This window comes from Vulpes lagopus, chromosome 9, assembly GCF_018345385.1.
Source record: "Vulpes lagopus strain Blue_001 chromosome 9, ASM1834538v1, whole genome shotgun sequence".
NCBI classification, from domain to species: Eukaryota; Metazoa; Chordata; class Mammalia; order Carnivora; family Canidae; genus Vulpes; species Vulpes lagopus.
The window spans coordinates 33,207,088-33,221,561 of NC_054832.1; the positions used below are offsets into that span (position 1 = coordinate 33,207,088).

At 34.8% G+C, this 14,474-nt stretch overlaps 1 protein-coding gene across 15 annotated transcripts in view; it reads right to left on the reverse strand.

The window, feature by feature from the left end:
• Positions 1-14,474, reverse strand: part of RIMS2 (regulating synaptic membrane exocytosis 2) — a 588,301-nt gene that overhangs the window by 317,229 nt on the left and 256,598 nt on the right. For all 15 annotated transcript variants that reach the window (XM_041769575.1, XM_041769574.1, XM_041769584.1 and 12 more), the window contains one exon: positions 12,260-13,185. In XM_041769575.1, coding sequence (XP_041625509.1) covers positions 12,260-13,185 — 926 coding nt within the window. The remainder of the gene's footprint in view (positions 1-12,259; positions 13,186-14,474) is intronic.

Sequence of the window (14,474 nt, forward strand, 5' to 3'; positions counted from 1 at the left end):
TCAAGAAAGACTGGAAACATTCACATATGCTCAGGATGGACAAGAATACATATTAACTAGTCTTCCCCAGGGTTATGTTAACTCTACTGCCTTCTATCATAATATAGCTCTCAAAGACAAAGGCCATAGGGACACTCCACAGAACATCACATTGACTCACTCACTGTATCAGCGAGAAAGAAGTAGCTATTATACTGGAGACCTTATTTATGTACATCTCCAAAGAGTGTAAGATAATTTTATAAAGATTCAGGAGCCCATAATATCAGAGAACTATTTAGGGACCCAATGGTCATGGGCATGGTAGATCATCTCCCCAAAGCAAAAGAAAAATTATTATATCTTGCACCTACCACCAATGAGAAAAATACACAATGCCTGGTAGACAGCCTCTGGATTCTGAAGGCAACATAATCCACACTGGTGAATACTGCTTTAATTCATTTACCAATAATTATAGAAGGTTTCTGGCTTCAATTGGAACCCAGAGCAAGAAGCAGCTCTAGATTAAGTTCAAGCTATAGTGCGAGCCCTGACACTTGAGTCATATGATACAACAGAAGGTGTGCTATTAGAAGCATCAATGGTGGGAAAAGATGCCATGTGAAACTTAGGGCAAGCTTCAATAGGGGAATCAAGATGTACATCCCTAGGTTTGTGGATCAAGACCATGTAGCCTGCAGTGGAAAATTATATACTACTTAAAAAACTGCCCCTGGTATGCTCCTGGCCTTGGTAGGGACGAAGATTTGATCAAGTGTCCAAACAATCAGAAGCACCCAATATAAGCTAGGGTCTCCTGGGCTCAACAAATCAAAAGGCTGGACATGTCAAACAACAATCCATTATGAGACAGAAGAGATGCATCCATGTGTGAGCTTAAGAAAGGCCAGGAGATATAAGTAAACTGCGTCTGCAGGTAGCCCAGACTTACACACCAACTACTATTGTTATATCAGCATCTCTTTCTCAGTTTACGTCTATGGCCATATATGGGGGCCATTATGACTGTGAAAAAAGGAGACAAAATTCATGTCTGATTCATTGATAGGTCAGTTATATTTATATATATATATATTTATTTATATTTATATTTGTATTTATTTATATATTTATATTTATATTTATTTATATATTTTATTTATATTTTTAATTATATAAATAAATATTTTTGCTCCCCAAAGCAAAAGAAAAATTTACTTTTGCCAAACTAGACTGCTGCTGTCCTACTCAGAGATGGTCTTGAAGACAACAGTGAGGAAAATCCTCTTAATAGGGTTTTAGATGGTATATCTGGTCATCCCCTTTGTGTAGAAAAAGAAGTGCTATGGGTAAGAATATATATGGACATAAAGACTTGGGCCCTAGGAAGAAAAAAATTGAAAGATTGAGGAAAATGTATCTAGAGAAGAGGCTTAAGAATAAACTCATGGGAATGAGAAAAAACAAAAAATCCCTACATATCACACATTATAGCCCCTATGGTAGCTAGACTCCAAGGATGGTCCTTCAGTGAACTGTATCTCATAATGTTCATGCCCTTTTATAGGCTCCTTCCATATCATATAACTTGTTTACTGTAACTTGTTTATAACCAAGAATATGGTGGGAATGATGCTGCATGACTTCAAAGCTAGGTCAAAATAAATAGTATTTGGTTAAGTCTATCTCTGTGAGCCCTGGGCCATCCCGTAGAAAAAGTCCTACTAACTAGAAACAGCTATGTTGAAGAGCCCAAATGTAGGTGCACTGATTCAGAATCCCAACCCCATGGTTGGAGTAATCTTCCAACCATGCCTGCCAAGGTGCCAGATATAAAAGCAAAGACACCTTGAACCCTCCAGAATAGCCCATTCTACCAATTAAATTTCACCAATTGAACTCAATAACACCAAATGAAGAAGAAAAATTACCCAACTGAATCCTGTCTGAATTCCACACTCACAAAATCATGACAAAGGAAGAGTCTCTGGGTTAGTGGCATGAAATATCAACTAACTAGTTCTCTTCAAAAAACCAAGTGCAAGCCTGGACAAAATTATCAAAAACAACAATCGCATAGCTATGGAAATCTAAGACACATAAAAAATTGAGAAAAACCTCTAGATATTCAGATAATAACAATAGACATTTGTTATCTGCTTACCTGGGATTGCTCCTATAACCCTCTTCTGGCACAGTACATACAAAAGCCAGGGTCTATAGAAAGGATCGATAGTTTTATCAGTGTGGTGCTGTCTGGGAAAAACAACAGCTTTGCTATCAGACCTCTGCTACTTGATTTGGGGTGAGACTGAAAACCCATGGGAGTAATAACCCATAGAAGAGACAAAGTCAAGAGGAAACAAACAGAGAAACAGAAAATCAGCAGTTTTACTAGTCTAAGACTGTAGTTCCACAGAAGGTAAAGGCAGACCAACCAGAAATGTTACAGGAGACACTGGAAATGAGAGACCACAGAAAGAAGCTAGATAAACTCTCCACACTTTTCAGAATGACTAGGAAACCATACCATGTTCAGGGAGATGCCAAAAGAGCGTGGTAGTAAGTGAAACCTAAGAGTGCCTTGAGACCTGGCTGAACTTTGTTTTTGTTTGTTTGTTTGTTTGTTTTGATATCAGTCTGGGTTTGTCTTTATGAACACTTACAGAATGCTGGTCGTTTGTTCGTGTTTAAAAAAATTTTTTTGAGTAGTTTTAGCTTTATAGAAAAATTGAGCTCAAAGCAGAGAATTCCCATATATCCCCACTCTCATCCCTCAATTCCCTCTATTATTAACAATTGCAATTGTGCAAGATGTGTGATATATTTGTTACAACTGATGACCTGACATTGTCACATCATTACTGACAAATTCTATAGCTTATATTAGGATTCATTCTTCTGTTGTATATGCTATAGGTTTTGATAAATGTATAATGACTTGTATCCACCATTGCAGTATCTTACAGAATAATTTTACTGCCCTAAAACATCTCCTTTGCTTTGCCTATTCATCCCTTCCTTCCTCCTTCTGCTCAGACCCCTAATGACCACTAACCTTTTTCCTGTCTCCATACTTTTGCCCTTTCCAGAATATTATACAGTTGGAGTCATACAGCATGTAGGAGAATTGGCTGAACTTTGAATGTGTCCCCACATCATACACAGATTGATTGGTAGAGGATAGAAGCCTTACAATCTCAAAATACTTAAGCATGACTTCTGCCTAAATCTTTGGCTAACAGTTTGGCTCTGCAGACATGGGAGCGAATTATAGGAAGGTGGATACACAGACACACATATGTACACACATACACACATATTTGAGTAAAACAAACAGCAGAGAGATCAGTGGACATAATCCACAATGGGAACAGATAAAGAAAGAAAAAAAAGAAAAGAAAAGAAGAGAAAAGAAAAGAAGAAGAAAAGAAAAAAAAAGAAAAGAAAAGAAAAGAAAAGAAAAAAAGAAAAAGAAAAGAGAAAAGAAAAAAACAGGACAAGATAATCAGTCGTCAGGAAAATGAGTAAGAAAACAGAGCTATTACAGCACATCATCAAAAATGTCCAGTTTTCAAACAAAAATTATGAGACATGCAAAGAAAGAGGAAAATGTGACCCATAACCAGGAAAAAAGTAAAGAAACTAACACTGAATGAACCCAGATGTTCACTTAAAAATGTATTTAAAAAAAAAAAAAACATGTCAAAGAATCACAGGAAAATATGATGACAATGACTCAATAAATAGGGACTCCCAATAGAGAAATAAAACTATAAAAGAAAAGAAATGACAATTCTAGAGTTGAAAAATGCAATAGCCAAAATGAATATTCATAACACATGACTTCAACTGCAGATCTGAGATGGCAGATGAAACAATCAGTGTACTCTACCAGAGAGCAAAAACAGAACTTATCCACTCTGAAAGATAGAGAGAAAATATACATTGAAAAATAGATAAAAAGAACCCCATGGACATGTAGGAAAACATCAAGAATATGAACATACACATAATGGGATTCTTGCAAGAAAAAAAAGCAACAGAAAAACTGGTTGAAGAAATAAATAATGACTGAAAACTTCCAAAATTTAAGGAAAAACATTAATCTATAGATCCACAAAGCTTCATGACCTCTAAGTAGGATATACACAAAAGGCTTAAACCTAGAAACATGACAGTCAAACTGCTGAAATCCAAAGACAAAGAGAATATACCAAAAACAGCAACACACAAGACCCTTTATCTCCAGAATAAAAAATAGAATGACATATACAAAGTGCTGCAAGAAAAGGGAAAGACTGTCAACCAAAAATTCTATATCTAAAGAAATTATCCTTCAAAAATAAAGGTGAACTAAAAAACATTTCCCAGATTAAAAAAGCAAAACAAAACCCGAGATGTATGGTATGCCTTTTACAACACAGGGTCAGAGTATCTAGCTTAGTACTTAGAACTGGCTCCCTAAATTTGCAGAATCGAATGAATAAAAAGTTATAACTAATTGTCACTTATTATTTCTTTGGTAAAATGCATCTTAAGTTCAAAATTAGAAATAGGTACTTCCAGCTTCCTCAGTAAAATTTGGAAATCTGCCCCCTTCTGCCATTTCCAGAATAGGACACGAGACTCAAATTCTAAGTTAATTAAATCCTAAGTATCTTCAATTACAAAAAAGTACAGGTTAACAGTGCCATGGGAAATGCATTTTTTCTTTAAAAATTTCCAACATGTACAGGGCAGGATGTGCTGAAATAAAATGGCTTATAGAATCATCTGTAAGAATAACATTTAGAGCTCAATCTGCTGACACACACACACCCACATTTCTGAATATGTGAACTGTTTTCTAAAATATAGTCATGACTAAAATGCATTTGGTTTGAAGAGACTGGAAAGTATTCCATTCATATCCACTTATTCTTAACCCAGAATTTTAACATGTTTTATTCTCTCTTATTACTTTTATTCAAAGTACATCCTTACTTTGACGTACTTCATCTTACATATAGTCTAAATTGTTCTTATTTTAAATTGTTATCATCATAGTCATCATTAAAGTTCATGATCCTCATAGATCCTACTATTTTATTCAACAGTCCATTAAAAATTTATTATAATTATGTATTTCAAGATTTAGACAAATTATCAGGAGCACCTTATAGTTCTAAGAAGTTAAACCTTTACCTGTATTTCAGTAGGTCCTCTTAAAAAAATTAACATTAGTCTTGTACTGTAGGAGTCCATATCTGAGCTTTAGTATATATCAGGCTTACTTAATTTGCTCCTGAAAAGAGTTCTTAACCAAGCTAAGCCCTACAAAAAGAGGCAGATACACAGTTCCAGGGATAATGGGGTTATGTATGGCAATAATTTGAATTCTGCTTTGAAGAATACCCCAAATATTTCCTGAAAAAGCTCTTCTCATGGATACATCCTAGAAAGGAAAATAGATCTAGCTTCTAGCATGAATTAAAAACAAAAGCCCAACTCATGTATAATCTTCTTGGATGACCCAGCTAGCATAAATGGAATCAAATTTACAGCATAAGTTCTTATTCTTGTTCCACAAAAAAGCAATTCTAGGGTCATACAAATACTTTCATATTTCACATTTTAGTACTATTACTGACATTTAATATATTTTAGTTGAATGAAATAAAAAATGAATGAGTAAATGAATGAATTTATTGAATACTGCTTGAAATACTGAATTACTCTTAGACCCAACTTTTCTGCTATTTCAATGCTTTTTTAACTCAAATATAATTGGCTTGTGCAGCATTTATTTATTTTTAAAGATTTATTTATTTATTTATTTATTTATTTATTTATTTATTTATTTATTTTATGATAGAGAGAGAGAGAGACAGAGATAGGCAGAGACACAGGAGGAGGAAGAAGCAGGCTCCATGCCGGGAGCCCGATGCAGGACTTGATCCCAGGACTCCAGGATCGCGCCCTGGGCCAAAAGCAGGCGCTAAACCGCTGAGCCACCCAGGGATCCCCAGCTTGTGCAGCATTTATAACACCATTTGGGAATTTGCTCTGTTATACTTCTTATCAATTAATATGTGTTTCATAAACCTTCATATTTTTCTATCTACTGAGTAAATTCATTTTCAATGTTTAAGCTGTAGTAAATATCAATATCTAAACATCATCTATTGAATTTTAAACCAACTTAACAGAGACTTCTATATTCCAAACTAACTTCAAAAATTAGTCTTTAACTTTGCTTTTAATTTTTCATTCAACTAGCTAAGCACCATCTCAAATATCCCACAAACTGAAATTTGTAAGATATGATATGTTGGGTACTATATTTTCCATTAAAAATAATCCTTTTTCTTTAGGCAAATGCTTAACATAGTGTTTCATCTATAATTAAAAAGTATTTTTGCAAAGAGAAAGAATGGTCATCTTAAAGATTTTTTTTTTTTAATTTATTGATTCATGAGAGACACAGAGGGAGAGAGAGGCAGAGACACAGGCAGAGGGAGAAGCAGGCTCCATGCAGGGAGCCTGACGTGGGACTTGATCCCGGGTCTCCAGGATCAGGCCTTGGGCTGAAGGCGGCACTAAACCACTGAGCCACCTAGGCTGCCCCAAGAATGGCCATCTTAAACAGTCATTGTGCTACAATTTATCAGAAAACAAAGAATTCTTTATTTCCATTTGTAAATTTATCTTCTGGTTATGCACTTTACAAGTTAACTCTCAGTTAAACTTCTTAATCTGTTTATATTTATGTTATATAATTTCAAGTCTGAGATCAGCTTCATAATATATATTTGCAATTTGGTTTCTCATCGGATAAGAAGTATCTTATTTAAAAAAAAAATTGATGAAATAATTTCATAATGCTGTCTAAGAGAGCAAGAGTGATTAATTATTCCCATGTAACTTTGATGCAGTTGAGTTCTTTTTTATCCCATAGTAAAGCCCTAAGACTCATGTTACAATTGGAATAATTATTTGCCATAAAATTATTTTATAAACAGATGGAATGAATACACCAGAAAGTAATCAGTCGTCAACTTTTAAAAATTTTACCTGCGGAAGTCTTAGTAATAAAAAAGATAAACAAAAAAATTTTAAATATTCCCATTATGATAACTTACTTTTAAAAGTTTTTTAGTCCACTTGGCTCAGAATTCCTTACATGTTTAATTGGTCTCAAATATCATAAATCAATATTTTCTTCAGATTCCTAAAGAATATTGGCTATCACTTCAGTAGTCTATTTTCCTTATAAACACACACAGTGAATCAATTACTTAAACATTTTAAGAAACTTGGGATTATACAATCAGATAAATTTCACTATTGATACTGACACCCAAATTCAGACATATATAAAGCTGATATCTTCAGCATTTGTATTTAATACTTTGAGATTCGTGCTTCTATTTGGACATTTGCAGTCCATCGTTCCTTTTTCCTGTCATGGATCTGTTCTCCAAATTGCTCCACCTGCACACCTCTATTCACTCCTTCCCAAAAATAAGTTAAAGGATGTGCTACTTTCCAGAGTCTAATAATCGAATCAAACATTTCACAATTTATAACTCAGGACACTGTCACACAGATGTATGCTCACATTTACCAGCTCAGTTCCTCAAGATTTTACAGAAAAACAAAAGAGACCTGCAACAACCAAGTTAGAACTTGGAAGACGAGGGAAACTAAAACTCTTCACAATGATCTCACTTGCTTAAAAATAAAAACAGAATCCTTTGTGAATTGAGCAAATGATTGACAACATAACTATGTAATTAGTGTCACAAAACATAGAAATCACACAAAATTAGTGGAGATAACCAATGCCTCTCTTTCTGAAGTCCTACAGTATCTATAATACAACAGGCTTATATTGCTAGTTATTTTAGACTCTCAATTTATTAAGGGTAGAAAATATGTCCTATTCATCTCTATATTTTATATTACAGCCAATCCAACATCTTGCAAATAATAGACACTAAGAAGTATTTGGCCAAAAAAGGAATAAATAGGTGTCTAGTATTTAGTAACACATTGCATTTACATTTCAAAACTATATCTCAACAAGTTAAAAAGTATATTCTTCTTAGGCTAAAAATATAAGCCTAGAACAACATGTGGCAGATTGTGGAAGAGGTGAAACCAACATAAATAACCATAATCCTCATAACCATGACTAAAACTCTTGAAAGCTGTCTCAGAGAAGTCATAGCTATTGTTGACTATCAAAAACATTAAATAAGTAATCTAAAAGTGTCTTTAATATCTACTATTTGACAAATTACCAGACAACGAATATATTCTTATATTTATAGATAAGGAAACAGACATTGTTAAATACCTAGGAGAAGATCATGTAGTTAATGAATTTCACAGCCAGGATTTGAGCTCTTCTTTGACTGTAAAACCCATGCTCTTTCCATAAAACCCTATTACTGTTTCATAGTAATGGCCCAGTCACTCATAGATTGTAATTATCAGCATCATTTAATAGAACATAGTGAATGAAGAAATGACATCACCTACAAATTTGGGTGAAATTCTGCTTATTTAAAATTAGACCTATCCAAAGAGACAAACGACAAATGAATAAGGAAAGAGCCAAAGCACCAGAGCACCAATAAAAGTTAGGTTAAAAATAAATAAATAAAAAGGCTAACCAATAGGATAGTGAAGAAAAAAAAGCTATACACTTGCTGTGGATTATAGAATTTTATTATTTAAAAATCAGGAAGTTCCTGCTATGTAGCTGAAGCTATAAATATGATATAGAAGGGCCTGCAAAGAATCCTTCTGCACTAAGAATGCTGACTAGTGCTATCTATCTATGCAATGCTGGTTAACACTTTACATTACTTGATACAAATTTGCTTTGTGCATTTTTGAAAGGCTGTGCACAAGAATGAAAAGAGACAAAAATGTACAGACAATGAGTAAGATGTCTCAGCTTTAAAACACCTTCTTTGAGATCATTTAGCCTAGGGATAATAAAGCAAAGAGATAACTATCTTTTAAAAGTTAGTCAAAAGGATGCATCCACATATAAGCACACAGGAAAAAAACTGCTGCTGATAAAACTTCTTTAAATATTAGGAGGAATTTTCAAACATTAGTTAAGTTTATTTTTTACAACTTTAAGTGGAAAAACTGAAGGCATTACTTTAGCAGAGAATAGCAGAATTAATGAACAGAATCTAAACTAATTCACTAAAGATAAACCAATCTATCTTTTTCTTAACTTTTAGTATTATGATATACTCAGACAAATGGAAAACAATCAAACTATAGGTTATTAACTATATTTAAGGAAATATTACAGCTTCTGGGAAATAAACTTTCTTTATGTCCTATGATAAAATTAAGATCTGCAGTTTCTCCTTCTATACCTTTCTATTTCAATAAACACAATTTTCTTATTGTTTATAATCTCAGTGCAACTTGTATGAAATGAGGCTCTAATTTGGTTTCTTTTTTTTTCACTAAATATACATTTTCCCCAAGCCCATTTGTTGAATAATTGATCTCTTCCCTTTTGCTTTGTGGTGTTTTCTATGTTCTTATCATTTGTTTTATTTATTTATTTTTTATAGTTTTCTTTTTTTAAGATTTTGTTTATTTATTTATGAGAGACACAGAGACACAGGCAGAGGCAGAAGCAGGCTCCATGCAGGAAGCCCGATGTGGGACTCGATCCCACGTCTTTAGGATCAGGCCCTGGGCTGAGCCACCCGGGCTGCCCCATTTATTTGTTTTAATATGCCATTTGGAATAGGGGTTATTTTGAATAAGGGACAACTGAGAAGAAGTAAACACAAGAAAAGCTGCCTGCCCTCCCCTCTATTTGCCTAAAAGCAGGACATAAATTTGTAAAGGTATCCCCCACTTGCCCTCTATAAGGAAGGACAGAAGTTAATTACTTCTTAGCAGGCAAGACATGGCTCCAGAGAAGTCTACGTAACAAACTTTACTAGCTAGCTCTTCTTTCCCGTTGGTTCCCTCATACACTTAACCTTTCCATGATTTGCTACCCCAGAAACTCAAAGTTCGGGCAGCCCAGGTGACTCAGCGGTTTAGCGCTGCCTTTGGCACAGGGCATGATCCTCGGGACTCGAGTCCCCCGTCGGGCTCCCTACCTGGAGCCTGCTTTTCTCTCTGCCTGTGTCTCTGTACCTCCCTCTCTCTCCTTGTCTCTCATGAATAAATAAATAAAATTTTTTAAAAAAGAAAGAAACTCAAAGTTCCTTTTTTTGTCTTATTTCTCTAAAAATCTATTATTCTCTTGTAGAGCACAAATTCTAACTACTCCCTTATGTTTCACAGTAGCTGAAAGCTCCCACATGTATGCAAAATGCAAGTGATGAATAAATGTGTTTTTCTCTTGTTAATCTTTCATCGATCCCCCACCCCAGTGAGCCTAAAAGGCATAGAAGGGGGAAAAAAAGTTAAGTTTTTTTCTCCTGCATACCTTCCAGATTAACTTGTAGAAATAAAAATATAGGCACCAGTGGGTACTATAACTACTAGGGCCTTAACCCCAAGACATTGTTTAGAAAGAACATGAATCTTTACAATATTTAGCCTTCCCAATTGGGAACATGAAATGAATCTACTCACTCAATGATTATCTTTCTTTATGTCACTCAGTAATTTTATAGCTTTCTTCATGTAGGTGCCCCTCATTTCTCATTAGTTATCTTAAAATCAACATTTCTTGTTTATAGCTCAGAATGGGAACCGCCTTTCATTCATTTTTCTATTTTGGTACAGCACAAAATAATTCCATATTAATTTCATATCTAGCTGCCTTCTTGAATTCCTTTATTGATGTCCTGTTGATTCTTATGAAAAAATAAATTATTCACCAAATGGTGTCAGAAAATTGTGTGTGTGGTGGGCAGGGGTGGGTGGTAGAGGGGATTCATGCTAAATTCTCACATATCAGGTGTATTTTGGCATATGCCAAAATAAATTACATAAGGATTAAAAAGTTAAAGGTTAAAATTAAATAATAAAAACATGAGAAAATACACAGCTGAATATGTAACTGACTTGGGGATGAATAAAGAGTATCTATGGATAAAAGAAATGGTTTAAAAAAAAAACCAAAGATGCAAAGACAGATATATTAAATTCAGTATTTCCAAATGACCAGAGAAAATTAGTAGATAAACATCAGTATGGGAAATACATTTGAAAAAGATGACAGTTAAATGGGTAAAAATCCTAACCACATAAAACGCTCTTATAAATCAATGAGGGAAACACTAATACCCAATAGGAACATGGGCAAAAGAAATAACAGAAATGAACAGATAATTCATAGAAGATGTCAAACACCAATAAAATATAAAACATGCAACTGCACAACTACATTCAAGTTAAAATAACAAAAAGATAGCATTTTTGTAGCCTATTCAACTGCAAAGATTTGGTATTTAGCACCTGATAACTTAACTTCTGACAGGGGTATGGAGTGTTATAGCCTACGTGGAAAGCAAGCTGGTTTTCTGAACCAAAAGCTTATAAGAATCAAAGCATGGATATATATTAGTGAAATACTCATGGATTAGGCAAAAATTCTTATGTAAAGATAACCATTAATATTGTTTGTGCTAGCAATCGGAAACAACTGCAATGCCCCCAAATGAAGGAACAGTTAGTTTGTGCTACAACCATATGATAGACTACTAAGTGCAGTCATTTCAAAAACATATCTCTAAAGAACATCTTTGCTTGGAAAAAAAGTTAATGATATGATATAAATTGAAAATAATCAGAATACTAATTATGTTTAGCATGATACCAATTTTATAAATATGTGAAATATACACACATAGGAAAAAGGGGAAAAAAACACAAAATGTTAACAAGGGTTATATTTGGGGGAAAAGATTATGGATAGTTTGTATTTCATTCTTTATACTTTGAGGAACCTTTCAGATATTCTATAACAAATACTTTGAAACACACACAAGATGTTATTTTACAACTATACCTAATAGGTATTTTTTAAGATACCATGAGGTGATGCTAGAAAATTTTCAGAAACAACAAAATAGTTTTTGTAAAAAATCAGTAGATTTCTCTTCCTCATGAACAAAAGAAGATAGTTACTTTTTAAAACTTGAACCTTTCTTCACATAACTGGCACCATTAAGAATCTTTTAAAATAAACATAGTAATATCTATTAAATGTTTATCACAAATACAACCTAAAAAGAAAGCCCTTAAGAAATCAACTCCAGGGAAAGTGTGGTGAGAAGACAGCACTTACCTTTTTCACTTACACTCTCACTTTCAATCTCAACGTCATCACAACTTGTGTATTCAGGTGTGGAAGCTAATTCCTCCTCTGAACTGCTCAATGAAACCTGTCGCATTTTACCTCCTTTCTTTGATTTATGAGGCTTTGGTGGTGGAGGTCTCACTGACTCTGACTGGTCTGAACTGAGAGAATCATTCCTTAACATTGTTTCCATCTTTTCCCGTTTGGTTTTCCTCACAGCAGAGCTAGGATCTAAGTGGTGTTGTTTCCTCAATGAGTCAGTACGTCTCATGTCCGGTCTATCAATGGGTATTGGACTTCTCCGGGGGGTGGGAGGACTATGATTTGTGGTCCTTTGTGGATAAGAACTTGGTCCCTGAGCCTCTCGAGTTCTTTCCATTGAGTAGGACCGCTGATTTTCCATGGCAGCTCTACGTTCAGATATAGATCTTTGCCTTGATGGTCGTTCCATCCTCAGCATAGAAATCCTAGAGTCTTCCAGTTCAGCATTTGCCAAAGAAACATCACTATGCCTCCTCTCATGCCTTGCTCTGGACACTTCAGCGTGAATACGCATTTGTTCTTCATAGGGCTGCGGCTTTACTGGATAACGGGCCAAATTCGGATCACTTCGATAGCGTGCCTGGTATTCCTCCTCTCTCCTTTGCCTTTCATATTCATCTCTGCTGTCCACGTCCTCATCATCTACGATGTATTCTTTGGAATGCCTATGACTTCTCCTGTTGGAGTCCCTGTAATTTATGTGGTCAGACTCTTCATAAAACTGAGGTTCACGCTGAGACCTCCTGTCAGCATAATCTGATGGAGATCTAGGCATGGCGTTATCTGAAGTAGCATACTGTGAATATTCTTCTCTTTCTTCTCTTTGGTCGAATCTTCTATTCTGATCTCTGGATATTGATGGACTTCGTGTCCTAAGTAAGCAAGGCAAAAGAATGATGAGAAGAGCAACGTCCAAACAACTCAACGTTTTATTAATTTACTTGTGGGTTGACAAATTAAATTCAAATAGTTCTTTTGCTTTTTTAAAACATTTCTTTTTAAAGTTATGCCATAACAAAAGTTTTACTAATATTTTATTCAGTTCAAATAGGAAATTTTAAAGGTACTTTTGATATTGTTCTTTAATGTGTGACAGACTACATATGGAATATACTTATGTGCTGAAATAAGAGAGTCAGCATCATACACTGCTGCTGCAAAATGGACTTCACTGTAATTTCTTTGCTTGGCTCAATACACTTTGACAATCTCCCAATTGCTATTCAGAAACTGAAAAGTTCCCCCTGACACTCTATTCCTAATATCTTGATATGAAGTCACTTGAAAACATAGTGAAGCCAAACTGATTTGGCTCACTAGTTGAATACTTTCTGACTAAAATTAAATACTGGCTCTAAAAAATCATTTTTCATAGGGGCCCCTCAGTGGCTCAGTCGGCTAAGCATCTGATGCTTGATTTCTGCTCAGGTCATGATCTAGGGGTTGTGAGATGCAGCCCCACGGCTCCATGCTAGGTGCAGAGTCTGCTCCCCTCCTCTCTCTCTCTCTCTCAAATAAATAAATGAATAAAATCTTTTTAAAAATTCATTTTTCAATCATCAGCTACCTAGATCACTCCTGGTATTGGTTCATCCAAATTTTCATCTTATCATTGTATCTCCAACTCTTCTTTATTGCTCTAACTTGAGATAAACAATTTAAATAAATACCAACAATAATGACTTATTCATTTTACACACACACACACACACACACACACAGACACACACACACAAAGTCTTTGTAGAAAACAGAAGAGACTGTTATTTTTATTCTGTCTTCATTGAAATTAAAGCCAGCTCAATACTTCCCTTTGTCTTCATATCTAACCACTCATACTTCCTTCTAGCCTCAGAGGAAGAGACCATATTTTAAGTTCTCAACCTGCCCCTCTAACACTGGAACAACATAGTGAACCTTGTCATCTGCATAATACTCTTCGTCAACAAAATATTCACACTGTCCTCTTCTCTGGTATGAACCCAGATAATGTCAACCACTAGCCATGAAAAGCAGTGACCTGGATTCCTGAGGATGACAGAAGTTCAGAATACTTGTCATGGGGATTTTTGCCAGGACACATAAACAGGAGATAATAAAAAGTGAGGTCAGTTGAAGTTAAAGATGACCAACATTAGCTAGCTCCATTGTGAATTTCTTA